We start from the raw sequence: 18,417 nt of genomic DNA on the forward strand, positions 1-18,417 counted from the left end.
TTTATACCGAATCGTCCCCTTTAACGTTAATTAAAGGAGTTTTTTCCCCATATATTGAGTCTACTTTGAAACCACCACTTGATTGTAAAATGGATCAGCCAGACACACACTGTAACTACTGTAGTAGAGTCTGATGCTATTATTGGTACTATATTCTACCCGTAATGACCATTTTATTTTAAGCATTGCCCGAAATGGCATCTGAACATGTTTCGTGATACGAAACGTACTGATCCTTCCTCCTCCTTCTGTTATGACTGTCCTGTTTAGCTGCGGCGTAAATAGGGCAACGCCTCGTTCGCTGGGCAAATATCATGCTCTTTGTGAACTAACTATGTGCTCTGTGCTTCCTCTGTTCGCTGGACTAGGTATTCAATATCACAGGCAGGGGACATTTGCGCAAATGTAGGTCATAAAACTTCGTGTTCCCCAGCGATAACATTCAGGTCAGTGCTTGGAGCAAGCAGACGTCGGTATTGCACAATACCTACCTCTCGTATAAAGTCAGATCCGCTTCAGCTCGTTCAGTCTATTCACTGTTACGTACACACCAAGGTAGGTATTTGGTCATGTGCTGAACACATCCTACGTGTCTTGAATAGCCACCATTGATTTGTTGGGTTTAGAAAATGTACCGTGTATGTTTCTTATAATTAAAGCATGTTATCACTTAACACTTCACTCTGTTTCAGGATATTCTAAGCAGGGACGATGTTTGAGTGTTTAATGCAGTTGTGGCCACAGTCTGTGGTAACCCAGGCTCTTGTTGTTGGGGCTGTTGTTGGTGTGATCGCCTATAACCTCTTCAAGAAACGATACAACTTGCCACCCGGACCCAGAGGATGGCCATTAATAGGAAACCTTTTAGGTAATTGACTCTTATATGTATTTATTATCTGTTTGAAGTAAGTCATGTATTTATCCATATCCAATGAGTGACGTGAATCATATTTTGTTTCTCAATATGTCTATTACGTTAAAGGTTTAAAGTCGGTACTTTAGGGATCTTGACATTATTAAATTATACATATAAATTGTTAATAATCACCATGTTATATCTTTCATTTTAATCCAATTATATATGTTCTATCCTGCGAAGTTGATATCTTTGTTTGTATATATTTGATTGGATAACAACGTACTCGCAAAGATAGCCAGCGAAAAATCTTAATGAAATAATCACAAATCGCAAATCGATATATGCCTCTTACTAGAACGCTGTAACTATTTCCTTGTAATTCCTACCCGTAACTACCGCCCTGTAATTACTACCCTGCAACTACAATCCTGTAACTACCTGAAATTATTACCTTGTAACTATAACCCCGTAACTCCCACCCTGTAATTACTACCCTGCAACTACAATCCTGTAACTACCTGTAATTATTACCTTGTAACTACGGCCCTGTAATTATTACCTTGTAACTACAACCCGTAACTCCCACCCTGTAATTTCTACCCTGCAACTACAATCCTGTAACTACCTGTAAATATTACCTTGTAACTACCGCACTGTAATTATTACCCTGCAACTACAATCCTGTAACTACCTGTAATTACTACCTTGTAACTTCCGCCCTGTGATTACTACCCTGCAACTACAATCCTGTAACTACCTGTAATTATTACCTTGTAACTCCCACCCTGTAATTACTACCCTGCAACTACAATCCTGAAACTACCTGTAATTATTACCTTGTAACTCCCACCCTGTAATTACTACCCTGCAACTATAATCCTGTAACTACCTGTAATTATTACCTTGTAACTCCCACCCTGTAAGTACTACCCTGCAACTACAATCCTGTAACTACCTGTAATTATTACCTTGTAACTCCCACCCTGTAATTAGTACCCTGCAACTACAATCCTGTAACTACCTGTACTTATTACCATGTAACTACCGCCCTGTAATTATTACCTTGTAACTACAACCCTGTAACTCCCACCCTGTAATTTCTACCTTGCGACTACAATCCTGTAACTACCTGTAATTATTACCTTGTAACTTCCGCCCTGTAATTATTACCCCGTAACTCCTACCCTGTAATTACTACCCTGCAACTACAACTACAACCGTGTTACCACTACCCTGTAACAAAATCCATGAACTACCACCCTGTAATTACTCCGTAACTACTGCTTTGTAACAACTACCCTATAACTACAACCCCTAACTAAAATCCTGTGATTACAAACCCCAAACTACAACCCTGTAATTACAACCCCATAATTACTACTACCCGATACCTCTAACCCCCTAACTAAATCTTGTGATTACAAACCTCGAACTACAACCCTGCCGCTAATACCCTGTAACAAAAATCCTTTAACTACTCGAGTGTATCATTCTAGCCCTGTAACTACCCGGAAGCTACAACCTTGTAACAACTTCCCTATAACTACTTCCACTTACTACCACTCTGTAACTAATTCCATTAACTATACTGAACCGCAAAAGAAACGTCACCATAAGACACATTGCATAAACAATTGTCATTTAGATATCTGGGTAATTTTTGTCAAAGTTGAGATGCAGAGCAGGTGACAATAAAACCGATCGCCCAAACGCCATGATAATCCGATGCACGTGAGTTCCGTGCAAATTGAAATGCACATGCGTTCCCCCATTTCTTGCCCTATAAAAATCCACCCAGATCGGGTGGACAAACCGCCCGGCAAGTTGCCAATGCATTTCAAGCCAACGTAAGGACCATGTACAGGCTCCAGCAACGGTACAAGACCACCAACACTACAGACCGACCACGTAACGGAAGACCAAGGGTCACCGTCAGGATCGTCAGATTGCGCGACAGCATCATCAAGATCGCTTTGTTGCTGCTGCGGAAACTGTTCGACAGACCATGGGGACACACCAGCGACACATTGGTGCGGACACCGTGGGTCGACGATTGACGAGCAGACACCTCCACTGTCACAGGACACACCGAGGACCAATTCTGACACCACGTCATCGCCGGGACCGTCTTCAGTCGCGCCATGGCGGCAGCAGCAGTGGAAAAGGGTCTTCTTCTCAGACGAGAGCCATAACTGTATCACAACAAAAATGTGATGCCATTTTCTCAGAGGCTAGTGTTGTGTTTCACCTTAAGAACACTTGACACTTAAATTTCAACCATGATGATCATTTGCCAAGTTTCATCATTTAATATGTCTCAAAGTATGTTTACAGTGTTTGGACAAATATGGTGTCTCATATATCTTTCCATGGTGACGTTTCTTTTGCGCTTCAGTATACTATAAGGGTAACGCTATTTTTCAGGGCATTATCATTTGCAGCTGCCCGAGGTCTTCCATTGAAAAGACCGAGGGATTATGCAAATGATAATGCCCTGAAAACTAGCGTTACCGTTGTTACAGCTAAAATGGATTTGTTATCCAATATAAATAAACAATAATATCGGCTTTGAAACATTTACTGCAATCAACACACAAGAAATGTCACTGACCCACTTTTACAAATATGGAAACGTCATAGAACAAACCAGATGACGTCACTATTAAACGTGACGTCATCTATTCCTATCCCTATGACGTAACCTAACAACGGGCGTGATAATGGCCCGTCGTCAAGCAATATGAGAGCATTATCAAGTGACAGTGGCCCGCTCATTTCTAATAAAATGCAGGCGGTTTAATGATAATTCTATCCATTTTAGCTATACTACACTGTAATCATTACCCTGCAACTACAGCCGTGTTACCGCTACATGTAACTCCTTCAATTTAACTACCTGGTAACTACCCTGTATCTACCACCCTGTAACTACTACCCTGTATCTACCGCCCGGTAACTACTACCCTGTATCTACCACCCTGTAACTACTACCCTGTATCTACCACCCTGTAACTACTACCCTGTATCTACCATCCTGTAACTACTACCCTGCATCTACACCTTGTAACTACTACCCTCTATCTACCACCCTGTAACCACTACCCTGTATCTATCACCCTATAACTACCACCCTGTAACTACTACACTGTAACTACTACCTTGTATCTACCACCCTGTAACTACTGTCCTGTATCTTCCACCCTGTAACTGCAGCCCCATCACTACCACCCTGTAACTACTACTTTGTATCTACCACCCTGTAACTACCACCCTCTACTGTCCTGTATCTACCACCCTGTAACTACTACCCTGTATCTACCACCCTGTAACTACTACACTGTAACTACTACTTTGTATCTACCACCCTGTAACTACTACCCTGTAACTACTACCCTGTATCTACCACCCTGTAAATACTACCCTATATCTAACACCCTGTAACTACTACCCTGTAACTACTACCCTGTATCTACCACCCTGTAACTACTACCCTGTATCTACCACCCTGTAACTACTACCCTGTATCTACCACTCTGTAACTACTACCCTGTAACAACCACTCTGTAACTACTATCTTGTAACAACCACCCTGTAACTACCATCCTGTATCTACCAACCTGTATCTACCAACCTGTAACTACTACCCTGTAACAACCACTCTGTAACAAATACCCTGTAACAACCACCCTGTAACTACTACCCTGTAACTACTGTCCTGTATCTATCACTCTGTAACTACTACCCTGTATCTGACACCCTGTAACTACTACCCTGTATCTATCACTCTGTAAGTACTACCCTGTAACTACCATCCTGTATCTACTAACATGTAACTACTACCCTGTAACAACCACTCTGCAACTACTACCCTGTATTTACAAACCTGTAACTACTACCCTGTAACTACTACCCTGTATCTACGACCCTGTAGCTACTACCCTGTATCTATCACTCTGTAACTACTACCCTGTAACTACCATCCTGTATCTACCAACATGTAACTACTACCCTGTAACAACCACCCTGTAACTACTACCCTGTAACAACCACCAAATATCTACAACCGCATAAGTAAAGTCCTTTAATTACAAACCTCAAACTACAACCCCGCGGCAAATACCCTGTAACTAAAAAACCCGAACTACTAGACTGTATGAAACTAGCCCTAAATTGTCCTGTTACCATTACCCTGAAAGTTCAACCATTTTGCAGCATTTTATTATACATGTTCACAAGTTGAGATCAAATCTCGGCGAACCATGAATATTAAATATTCACATCTAACCGAGGTGATTCTGTACTTTATTTGATATTAAAACTCATTTTTTGTTAATGATATACCTGATTTAAGAAAAATACCCATGATTAGCGATCTCGTTAATAAAAACGAATTTTAGTGCTAAAATACCAAAACACACTTTGCCTGTCATGTCATATCAAAACAAAGGTTATGATTTCAAATCTGACATCTTGATGGAGAGACGCAACTCAAACAGGTCATCAAAATATAAAATAATTCATCAATTTACAATGTCAACAAATAAAGGACATGTCACTGAACTTTGTGCCATGTGCGTCCTTATGGAAGTGCAGTAATCGTGAACGCGACGTTGAACCCCATTTTACACCACTTCACATTTGGATGGTTCTTATTTTCTCCAGCCATACGAGGAGGTCTCCTGTTCCGAAAATTCCGTGATTGGAGCAAAACGTATGGTCCAGTTATGAAGATTCAGATAGGTAAGGTTGCCTGATTCACGCTGCAGCCGATGTGCACCGAGGACATTTCTAAGTTTAGGGCATCAGTGACCAATATTAAATCTAATGCAATTTCCTATTTTGTCTTGTACTATGTGATTTTTTCATGTGAACAATTTCCTTGTCTTTTGACTGCATGTGTTTGAGACGGGTGTCACCGGTGGGGCAGGACAAGCTCATCTTTTCCAAAACACTACTTAATAGTGATTCATATACACATGCTTCTGATATAGTACAGTCGTATAGTGGACTCCTGTGATGGTCATTCTTGATTTGGGTATTTGAGTATTGGATCTGTAACACTGTCCCCCATAGTTAACACATATATGCATATCTATTTCCCGAAAAGAAGAGACATATTTTCATTTTCAAATATAGAAGTTGACATAATGATTTTACAGGCAATCGACTTGCAATTGTTCTGAGTCGAATCGATGTTGTAACAGAAGCTCTCCTTACACGGCAAGCGGACTTAGCAGGAAGGCCCGATACATTTGTTGGTAAGATGTTATTCAATTCAAAAGGTGTTCACCAACATACTTAAAACCAAAACATTACAATTTTTATTTGCATTGAACTTTCAAATTGAGATATTTGAGTGACCACTACATTACACTTGAATATTAACGAAAGGGACTTTGAAATCGGTGAAAGAAAATGTTAATCAATAATCATTTGAAACCTCACCCTAAAGTGCATGGTTTCAAATCAAAATAGAATGTGTCTAAGCTACAGTGGGGCTACATTAAACTATACAAAAACCAGAAGGTTTATTTCCTAATTATTATGTGCTTCGTGCTTGTTTCATTGGTTTCATTGTTTTCGAAGCGATACCTCACAAAAAGACAAAGATATTGTAAATCAGGAGTGAGTTGTGAGTGTGTTGGGTTTTTAACGCTGCTTTTAACAGTATTCCAGTTATGTCACGGCGTGTCAGCTTCATGTGGGAGGAAAGTCCGAAGTGATGCAGGTCTCAGACGTTTGCCACTTCAGTGAATCCCACCAGCACGGATATGGTGCGGACAAACCTAGAAACATAATTGGGGCGAACCGGGATTCGAACCCACAATCATAGGTTTCTGGCGTGTCCAGGGGACGCAACTCTGCACAGCGAATCGCGGCGCCTTAAACGACTGGGCCACCCGTGCCCTCGTCGTACAATCAGGAAATCCAACACCTCACACAAATGAGTATCTAAATATTTCTATCCAGAGTTATTTGTAGTCTTCACTAATTGACCACACCCTTTAAAAAGTGCAACAACGTTAGGTTTAAAGACCCCTATTCTTTAGAGAATAGAATTCCTCTTTCATTTTATCATGAGTGGTAGTTGTGTAAAGCAAGGAAATGTTTTTAACTTAAGCAAATGTAACTTCGGGACAGATAATCCGTTATTCCTCGCACCGTGTAGGCTATTCTATATAGCATATATTCTAAGCATTAACTGTGCATATATTTAGTCAATTAACACTCTGTATGTGTCATAGCAACAACATTAAGCGAAGGAGGAAAAGACATAGTCCAAGCATCGTACGGCCCCACATGGAAGATGCACAGGAAAATTGCATCCAAAGCTCTCAGGTAAAATATAACTTATTATGTAAAATTTACGAGGGATCGTTAAGAGTCAAGTTGCCAAATAAGATACCTTTCTACAAACTTGAATTGTAATTTACAAACAACTGCTTATTCTGTTAAGAAATTATACAAAAACTGAAATATTTGAAGTCATCCTAGAGGAAAATTTAACAACGCATAAAGTACGCATGTTTTAATAAATAATGTATTCTGTAAAATGTTAAAAGTGTTTTAAACTGATTTGAAATGAGCTGGAACACTATCATTCAATACTGGGACCATGGTCCAGGGAATCAGTTTTTGTAAAATGAAAAATCTGTCGGAGCTCAATTAAAAGAAAATTAATATAGTTTTTTTGTAACGTAATATTTAATTTATGTCTTAGGCACTATCTAATGGGAGAGAAACTTAGCTTGAAGGTGTCGCAATCTCTCAAAACCTCTACAAAGCTGATGAGTAAGGAACCAGGTGCCTTTGATCCTTTCCCCTACCTTTCACTCGGGATCTCCAACATGATGACAGGAATGTTGTTCAATAAAACCAGGTAATTATATTTGCTGTGTTTTTAAAAATATGCATGTTTTTATACAAAAAGTAACATTGTTGTTTGCGATATTTGAAACTTCAGTCGGAACATAACCTTTTCATTTCCCTGTACTTGTTTTGTTTCTACTTTGACTATCAGAATAATTCTCTCACCTTACACTGTCTGTTCTTTGGTAATTTCTTTGAAAATGTTAAATGTGTCTCAAAGACACTGCCGAGAATTCTTGGTGATGCAGTAAACAGAACAATTACTAAACTTTCCCTCATTTATATAAATATATTTGTTTTACTCAACACACCAATTAACTCTCCTCTGCAATACATTCATGTGTTCATTAATCTTTTTACGCCAGTAAGGTAGATGATGGAACATCATTTGATTAAGTTATATGTATGACATAATAACCCTTGGGTTTGGTCGTTTTGACATGTATGACATGATCTTCTATTTAGTCACGCAGAGTTGCGTCCCTTAGACGTGCCAGATACCTATGATCATCGTTTAAAAATTCCACATTCGCCCTGATTATTTTGCTAAGATTCTCAGCATCATACACATGCTCGTAGGTTTCATCAAGGCGTTTATTTCAAAAACCTACATATCATCACGCTGTCAACTGAAATACCATTCAAAGCGGCAAACTCTTCCAGAATTCTATTAAATTCTAGCCAAACTACAGACTCTGAATACTATAAGGAGTACGTCGTCGGCATAGACAACATGATGAAAGATTTTGGAGACGGTTTTCTAGAAGATGCCATTCCCCTGTTTCAACTGTGCCCAACGCCTAGATTCAGGCGTGTTATGCGACTCGCTGCTCAAATGACAGATGCAATCAGGAAAGAAATCGCAGACCACAGAAATACGTTCAACCAAGGTAAATACATCTATGAGTGTAGGTTCCATGATACTACAATTATATAATAGCCAATACCGAGTCACCCTGGAACCCCATTATAAACATTTTTACACAACAAGATGTTGAATTTGATGAAAACAGAACAAATATACATGGACATCATTGTTGCATTTGAGTTGAGACCATGGATTATCAATAGATATGTTCAGTCAATTTCCAGATGACTGGTCATGTTTATGATTGAATAGAAACGCCATTCAAAAGCATAATCTGCGGACATTGTTGGCTGATGCATAATGATTTCCTGGAAAAGTACACTTACTCGAATATAGACTAAGTCACAGGCTGACTGATTGCTGGAACTATTACAGGTGAGATGCGGGACTTCACAGATGGTTTGATACTGGCTCAGCAAGAAGCAGAAGAAGGGGATGACCCGATCCTCATGTCACAGATAACGAACACACACATGGTCATGACAATCTTTGACTTAGTTTTCGGTGAGTCGTCGAGTTTGTGCAAGAGTGAGACGTTAGCAAACAAGGAAAGTTTATTCATGTTACTACAGCAAATAGTAAATGTGATTATAACCATCAAAAGACAATGGTTACTGGCTGAGAACATGGCATACACCATATATGGCAACACCATATGAAGATAAGTCCATTGTTCCGACCTCTTAATATGTACAGTAATACATGGTTATAATGCCCCTGGATATGATGCCACCCTGGTTATTTTTCAGAATGGATTTCCGCAGTGCAAGATTCCCTGTTATAATGCCACCCCATTGTAAGGCCAAGTCCAATGTTGTTAGGGGGTAGCAGAACAATCGTTCCAATTCCCTGGTTATGACGCAATAGTTTTATCATATTAACAAGGAAATTGGCAATGTAGTTCATCTTTTGGAGAAAATTCCCTGTCCTAAATCAACAAACTAAATGCATTAATCTCAGTTGTTTTCTCGGTTTGTCAAGAAGCTCATACCTAATTAACAACTGGAACAGACACCACTCACGAATCAGTGGGATTTCTCCTTGAGATAGATGGGAATGAAAATGGAAATTGACTACAATCAAACACAGATACCTCTACATTAGCAAGTGTTCACCGATGAAAGCAGTCTTTTTGAACAGACATAACACACGATACAGTAGGACTAATCTTGTCATAGAAGGTCTTGACTCACGTTCTTGTTACACACAATTCTCGCCGTTAAGTTACAGAAAACGTATCACACCCACATATGCTTCCTTTTGCATTGATGTGGTAGAGACATATATTAATTTAATTTGGTTAATTTATCTAACATTTCAGCTGGTACAGACACATCCAGGGGCACTCTCCGCTGGTGTCTCCTGGCGATGGCTCTCCATCCTGACATTCAAAAGAAAGTTCAGAAAGAGGTGGACTCTGTTATCGGTGCGTAATATCTTTTCACGATGTTTCTTAAAATATATATTGTAGCTGGCTCCTTGCGAGTCGAGTCAACGTGGCATTTAATGACATGATAAATGGCATCGAACATACAGTACTCATTAAAGGTTCAGACAGGACAGTTTGCACATTGTCTTGACATTAATTGAAAATTCAATTTCAATGCACGTCTGGAATTCTAAGAATGCATATACTGAAAGAAATATAACAGCTGAAGTGTACACCATACCTACATATATAAAAAGGAATATGTACGGCTCAATAAACCAAAGAAGAACATGATGAGACTGAAAAGGATGTGTGCATAAGAGTTCTTCAAATACTGTCATATATATATAATAAGTTTCTTCCCAATGGCGAAAGGGGGTTGATGAAGGAAACTGTGTAATATACGATACACACAGAAAAGCATTACATAAGGTAACATGGCTATTAGCTCTGAAAATTCACCGACGCTACACAGGATGAATAAGAATAGCTGTCCGCCACATCCTTTCTTGATTCAGAAAATGTTGAAGATATCATTATTCTATATGTACATACATACTGAACATGTGGTGCCATGGTGCCTTCGAATTAAATGTGTTTCTTTGGAAATAAGTTCAAACAACAGGAAATTAATATGTCAGGGACAGTCATGCTATAACCAACAGGGGGGCATTGAGGGGAATATTGTCGATGTTTCCTTGATGATGGTATTTGCTATGGCTACAGGTCCTGATCTGAACGTCCACGTTTCGGACAGGGACAGACTGCCATACACAGATGCAGTGATACACGAGGTCATGAGGATGAGGACAGTGGTTCCATTAGGCGTTCCTCACTCCGCCCTTCGTGATACCACAGTTGGTAGGTATTACAGTATGTTGCACAAAACACTTGATACTATTGATCATAGTATTTGATGAAAGTAAGATTTCGGATTAAATAGTTGAGATGCATTTGGCTGTGTCACGTGTCCACCTGTATGGTGAGCATGGCAGTGTGAGGATTTTGTCTGTTGGCAAGATTGTGATAACAGTGATGATGAGTGGACATGTTAATGTTGATGAAGAATAGGACTGACGATAGCATCAGAGAAAAGTAATTTCTTCATATCAGTGAGGTTTCCTAATGGAAGATGATGTGTTGATGTGTATGAGTTGTGTTTCTTTTAAAAGTATTCAATCAAATACGTCTCTCATTTTTTAGCAACTTTATTATGTTTCATTTTGGCATCTATACTTAAAAGGCTTGTCTGCTCTTGGGTCGTGGGTAAATGTTTGCTGCGGCTACATGTATCTCGAGCGACTACGGCATCATGGATGGCGTTTTGATGCTTCTGTCATTCCAGGTGGTTACGATGTTCCCAAGGGTACAATGGTGTTTATCAACCACGACGCCTTGCACTTTGACCCTGACCAATGGGAGGACGTCAATACGTTTAAACCTGAAAGATTCCTAGACTCAGAGGGGAAGTTGGGACCCAAGCCAGAAAGCTGGCTTCCATTCTCTGCCGGAAGGAGAGTTTGTCTCGGCGAGACTGTCGCCAAACCCGAGATCCACCTCTTTCTCGCTGGAATCCTGAGAGTATTCACCATTTCACTTGCCCCAGGAACACAGCACGACTTTGAGCCACGGAGTACGGGGGTGGTTAATAGTCCAGGGACATACAAAATTGTAGTGAAATCAAGAGTTTAAATCAATGATTTGGATTCAACGCCATTTTGAACAGTGTTTCATTTTTAACATGGAATATAATCCCCAGGTGACAGGTTAATAGACACCAAAAATGGTGTTTAGGTTGTTTTTCTTTGTTCAATTTATGTCTTAATTATTTTTAATTTTAATTGTTACCATAATTACGAACAATGACATTAGATACTGGAGTTCACATGTTTCTTACATTGAACTTTCTGTCCCTCATCAATGCATCTTCGCGCTTATTTTAGATTATGTTATTTTTTAATAATAATTATTTTAGAATGATGGGAAAGTGCACTCGCGCGACACTGGGTCAACCTCCGGCTATAAATTTATGCAAGGATGTAGAATATTACATTTCCTGTCTGATGGTGTAAAATTAACTGCAAATATCAAACTGGTTTGAAAACAGACATTGCTAAGCGTTGTCCGAAACTTTGCGTCCAGATACAGGAAATTTCGCCTCTTTTTATCTTACATGGATAAAAGTACTGTTCGACGATTTTTGTCATTTAACAGCTTTATGGAAACTGTGATCGAACAAAATACTGCCTAATATATAAATGATATAATGGTATATCAAATGGATCTGTCTGCTTATGTATAACATTATACATTCAATACGAAAAAAAAGACGAGAGAGAGGTTACACACAAACAAACAAAAGGGGGCATAACTCCGCTTTGCACTTGTCACTTGGAGAAATGAAGTAAACATGTGATAACAAAATCGTAAAAAATGATGAACCAAATGATTATATCATACAATACGAGGGGAGTAATTCGAAAATGTATCGTTTGTGCCTAACCCGCACCTGGCGAATTAATAGTCATCACTATTCTGTTAATCAAAACGACATAAATAACAATTTCAAGACCAAGACAATTACTTCCTTAAATGTGTTCATATATATTTAACAAACATATTACCCATTTTGTTTGAAGTAATATATACAGTTTTATTCTTAAAATAGAATGAAATGGCTATTCATTAACCAGTTTATGTAAATACAATAATAAATATAAAGTTCAGTTTTCCGAGCACAGCGTTCGTCTTCACAAAACTGTTTAGTGTATATTTGTGCGTGATGTATTTTAAATTTTATTCGACTTCAAAGTGAGTGTTCGAGAGGAAGAGCACAAAATAATGTCCCTCTGGGACAGCAATATTCCAGTACCACATGTGTATACACGTGGCAAACGGGCAAACAAGTGATTGATAAAATGAGCAATGATCCAAGGTATCGCCCGATCTTAAATAAGAGGGTTAATGCTTGTGCGTGTTTTTTGTTCAGCGTCGCACTCGGGAATATTCCAGCTATGACGATCTCATATAAATCGCGTCTGCATCAGACAATCCAGACAAAGTAGTGATGTATATTATGATGTAAAATGCCACACTATCAACTAAGTCACCGAGCCTGATCACCCTGTCCATTAAGTCGACCATTGTAACCCGAAATCCCTACGGTGTCGAGGACCCAATAACCAGAAGCATCAACATGGGACAGAAAAAAACCAAAACAAACCATATCTCTTGGTTGTACGTATTGATCAAATACATTTTAATTACATTTAAAACTCAAATAGAAGCTGGATGGTCGACCTTACTGAGTGAATGTGTGTGATTTTTAAATAAATTGTGCCTACTTAATATCGCACATTATTCTTTATACGTTATCATATAAAAATGTTTAAAATATCATATGGTGACGTTTTCATGTTTGTTCTCAAAATTCGGAATGGCAAGTACATGCACTGGTTATCTGTTCACAGTCTGTTTATCTTAAATTTTACGTGAAATGTGTTTCATAGATTCAGTCTATTTCTGAGAAATATCAAGTATAGATTTTTGATCACGTATAATTACAGCATTTAAAAAGAAACTGCGCCACAATAATATGGGGAAGTGTGTGTGTGTGTGTGTGTGTGTGTGTGTGTGTGTGTGTGTATATGATATATATATGGTATCAAAAGACATGAGGATGAGATTTTATTTATCATCCAACATCATTCTTCCAACTTTTTCAGTTTGTAGACAGTAATAGGCAGCGTCTTACGTGTAAAAAGTACTGCTAACAGCATCAGTAGCAGAGCCATTTGTGATGTCATTTGATTGTGACGTCATGGTAACAATGATGTCACAATGGTCTGCAAAGCATTGTTAGGCAATTTCACAATGATATCTACAATGTATATACTGATGCCTCAATGCGGGCAGAATTTCGTGCTCTGTAAAAACGATTCTTGTTGCAAATCTGCGGCCGTTTTCGGTCGAGGACGGTCCAGTCATAATCCAATCTCATTAAAATCAGATCTAAGTTCTCGGTATCGCTAAACAAAGATCTGACCGACCACTGAAATGACTAACAAGAAGTCGACATCAGCCAATAAGAAAGCAGCTTTCTCGAGCTTTACGGCACTCGTTTACACCTGGCGACTTCCATTTCAGACTACGCTTGAAAAATATGTTGACACAGTTCTCGACTAAAAATCTGAAAACTGAACGAACGAACATTCCGGAATGTCTATATACATGGTTGAGATTGTATGGCAGCGCTTTCCACGTACTGTGCAACGCCTCCTCCGTTCAAATGTTTATCCCACGGAGGAAAGAGGTAGACGATAATTTTAACGGAATCAGTCGTACGGGCCGTAACAGTCGTTTGGATTACATCGTGTAACGTGTTCGAGGTTGCATGATGAGAAAACGCTTTCCGACTGTCACTTTCATGAGTGAGTGAGTGAGTTTGGTTTAACGCCGCTTTTAACAGTATTCCAGTTATATCACGGCGTGTCAGCTTAATGTGGGAGGAAAGCCCGAAGTGTAGCAGGTCTCAGACGTTTACCACTTCGGTGAAACCCACGAGCACGGGTATGGTGCTGACAAACCTAGAAACATAATCGGGGTGAACCGGTCACTTTCATGATCTGGTAAGCGACGCTTAGATTTGTCGGATGAAAGGTCATTCTGACGTAACCCGTAATGAGATGTCCTGGGATATTTGTTCAGCGATAGCGAGAACTCAGACCTGATTTTAATTAGATTGAGTCATAATCCATTTCGAAATTCCCCATAGCAGTCAAAGGGAGATAACCAAAAAGGAAACATTGTCCTTTCTGATGTTGTGCAAGCGCCATACCTCTCTTTGAAATCCATAATAAATTATTTAAAAGAAATTTATCCAAATAATTTGAAAATTTAAGGGAAAATTTTATTTTCTGTTTTAGTTTGTTGAAAGGGATACCCTTCTCCGCATAAAAAAACCCACTAAAATCTTTGTCCAGACGACCCAAGAAGATCCCTCTTAGAATAGGTCTTCAGCAAAACATGCTTGTCGTAAGAGGCGACGAAAGGGATCGGGTAGTCAGGCTCGCTGACTTGTTTGATCCATGTCATCGCATCCCAACTGCGTATATCAATGTTCATGTCAGTCACTGGATTGTCTGGTCCAGGCTCGGTTATTTACAGATCGCCGTCATATTGATGGAATATTGCTGAGTGCGGAGTTAGACAACAAACTTTGACTTTGTCCAGACCATTGTAATAAGGGTAGTGTGTGAAATTAGACATGGCCTTTGTAATTAGGGAAATCATTAAATGTCACAGTGACATGCGTCATACAACTTGTGTAAGTAGACATACAAAGTGGTGTTTGAACGACTTGAATTAAGTTAACTTCTTTGAGTGGCATTCAGAAGTTATGGATGTTATCATCATTTGCTTGATAACGGTGTTAAAATCTACACCGAAACGTCGCCCAATTGTAATAAAGAAGTTGCTCATCCATAACAATTTTGTCTGAGTTGAATTAAGTTAATGACAGTGAATTTGCCTGAACCTGGATCCCCGTTAAACAAACAGATTAAGGCATACTTGTCAATGGAAGTGATTCACACAAGCATAAATGTATATGGCAGGACCAGGAATATGCTCTTTCATCAAGCAAATAACCAATGGAACGCAGATATTTTCCATTTCTGTAGGTAATTGGACAATATCATCATGTAAAGACCCATGAAAATCCAGGGTGGAATGGGTCTTCAGCAAACCATGCCTGCCCACAATGCTTGTCTTAAGAGGTGACTATGTGATCTGGGTGGTCAGGCTTGCTGACTTGGTTGATGCATGTTGCAAGAGCCTGTCTACACAACAACAACGTTGATGTTCTCCCCTGGCCCTCCCTTTTAACCTGATAGGGCACCTGTAGGATGAACGTCAACCATAACTCCATGCTCATGTTAACAGTCACTGGATTGTCTGGTCCAGGCTTGATTATTTACAGATCTCCGTCATACAGCTGGAATATTGCCAAGTGCAGCTTTTATTAAATAACAAACAAACAAAACAAATGTGAGGCAGGGTTTGGTGGTGAGCAAATGGTGAAGTAGAGGGGGCTGACAATCTTAAATTAACAAAGCAAACCTAATGCTACTAGCTATTTATCAACTGGTCATTTATAACTGACCGCCTCTGTGGTCTAGTGGTAGAGCATCCGCCTGGATCCCTAGCAGCATCATAGCAAAAGATGTTAAAAGATGGTACTTGTTGTTACCCTGTCTGGCGCTCGACATTAAGAGGCTGAAACAAGGACTTGTCAGTATACTGTGTCTGAGTGGGTATTCATGTTAAACTGCGGCATGGATTCTCAGTGTGCTGGCACTATAAATCGGTATCAGTACTAGTACAAGCAGCCACACACACACACACAAACACACATGCATGCTATATAAGTGCAATAATATTGGACGCCACGTTAAACCTCATTTCACCTCATCTCATATGTGACTGTGCTATATACATGAAAGTACAATCGAAATAAAAGGAATCATGTATTTTGGTTTTAAATTGATTGCTGAAGTTCAGTGATATTATCGGACACATTATATTCATGCAAATTAGTGTCAGTGAAACACAATGAACATGTAGATGGGGTGAGGTTGAATGTGGTTTGACATAACATTCAAGATTATTGTACTTGGTAGGTTGGTTTGTTGTTAAACGCTGCACTCAGCAATATTCCAGCTATATGACCGCAGTCTGTAAATAATCGAGTCTGGACCAGACAATCCAGTGATTGACATAATGAGCATCGATCCACGCAATTGAGATCGATGACATGCATCAACCAAGTCAGCGAGCGTGACCACCCGATCCCGTTAGTCGCCTTTTACGACAAGCATCGATTATTGTACTTACATGGTGGCATGCATGTGTGGCTGCTTGTACTTTTATATTGCTTGCCCACTGAATTACCATGCTCATTGTTTGTTTGTTTGTTGTTTAACGCCGCACTCAGCAATATTCCAGCTATGTGACGGCGGTCTGTAAATAATCCAGTCTGGACCAGACTATCCAGTGATCGACATTATGAGCATCGATCGATGACATGCATCAACCAAGTCTCACTGGTCAAGATATCAATCAGGGTATGACACTACTTTGTACTGCCTTGCTACTGGTAGCCACCTACGGCCATGCTTAAAAGTACTCACAGGTTTAGAACTTAACACTAGCCTGGAAATAGTTTAAATTCCTGTGGGCTAGTACAAATTTCCTTGGGGCATATAATCTTTATCTAGATAATGGGATGTGAGCAGGTTTTCCCGAAAAAAAAGAGGAAAAGTCTAGGGTGGTCTGGGGGCAACCCCCCTCCCCTCCCCCCCCCCCCCCCCCCCCCCCCCCCCCCCCCCCCCCCCCCGAAATTTTTTAAACATTTGATTGCAATTTAAGCAATTTTGTGCAGTTTGGACAACATTCACACCAAGAAATGTAATAAGTCAATGGCAAAAGTTAATAAGTCAAATAAAAAAGATGGCAGATGCAGTATAATTTCGAAGTTAAATCAGTACTTTTAAAACATCGGGAGCTTCCGCGTACCTAAGATAGTACAGCTTTTGAGTTTAGTTCCAACCCTGACTCAGGGATGAGGATTTTCCACAGATCTACAGAATATTGCAGATTTTGTTACATCAAGGGTCGCTTTTGGATACATCATTACAATACATGCATAAAGCATAGCCCCCCAGATCCCCACTCAAACTTAGTGTTTTTTAAAAAAAACATTCTCTTCCCAGAGTACTTGTCATACAGAGAATGAATCAGATGCTGTCTTAAACAATAGTACAGGTTAATGTTGAAAGAAAAATAGAACATGCAGCAGGTATAATTGAGTGAGTGAGTGAGTGAGTTGGGTTTAACGCCGCTTTTAACAGTATTCCAGTTATATCACAGCGTGTCAGCTTAATGTTTGAGGAAAGCCCAAAGTGATACAGGTCTCAGATGTTTACCACTTCGGTGAAACCTGACAGCACGGGTATGGTGCTGACAAACCCAGAAACATAATCGGGGCAAACCAGGATTCGAACCCACAATCGTAGGTTTCTGGAGTGCCCAAGGGACGCAACTCTGCACAGCAAATCGCGGCCCCTTAGTCCACTGGGCCACCCGTGCCCCCGCAGCAGGTATAAAGCATACAAGGGGGAATCTAGGATTCAAACCCGCATTTTTTCAAAGATACGAGACCTGTGAAGATCCGGAGTAGACTAGGTCTTTAGCAACCCATTCTTGCTGTAAAAGGCGACCATGCTTGTCATAAGAGGCGACTAACGGGCTCGGGTGGTCAGACTCGTTGACGTTGATGCATGTCATTGAATCCCAAATGTGTGGATCGATACTCCAACACCAGATTCTCTG

At 39.8% G+C, this 18,417-nt stretch overlaps 1 protein-coding gene across 1 annotated transcript; it reads left to right on the plus strand.

The window, feature by feature from the left end:
• The first annotated feature begins 381 nt into the window (after positions 1-381).
• On the plus strand, positions 382-12,054 carry LOC139446748 (steroid 17-alpha-hydroxylase/17,20 lyase-like). Its single transcript, XM_071228051.1, has 11 exons — positions 382-555; positions 693-868; positions 5,522-5,599; positions 6,019-6,117; positions 7,105-7,198; positions 7,581-7,739; positions 8,411-8,619; positions 8,973-9,101; positions 9,919-10,023; positions 10,753-10,887; positions 11,372-12,054. Exons 2-11 carry the CDS (start codon positions 712-714, stop codon positions 11,716-11,718), a joined length of 1,512 nt encoding a protein of 503 aa, XP_071084152.1. The 5' UTR covers positions 382-555; positions 693-711; the 3' UTR covers positions 11,719-12,054.
• The last annotated feature ends 6,363 nt before the right edge of the window (positions 12,055-18,417 follow it).

Source organism: Haliotis cracherodii, unplaced genomic scaffold (genome assembly GCF_022045235.1).
Source record: "Haliotis cracherodii isolate W230 unplaced genomic scaffold, xgHalCrac1.p SCAF_6, whole genome shotgun sequence".
Taxonomy (NCBI): Eukaryota; Metazoa; Mollusca; class Gastropoda; order Lepetellida; family Haliotidae; genus Haliotis; species Haliotis cracherodii.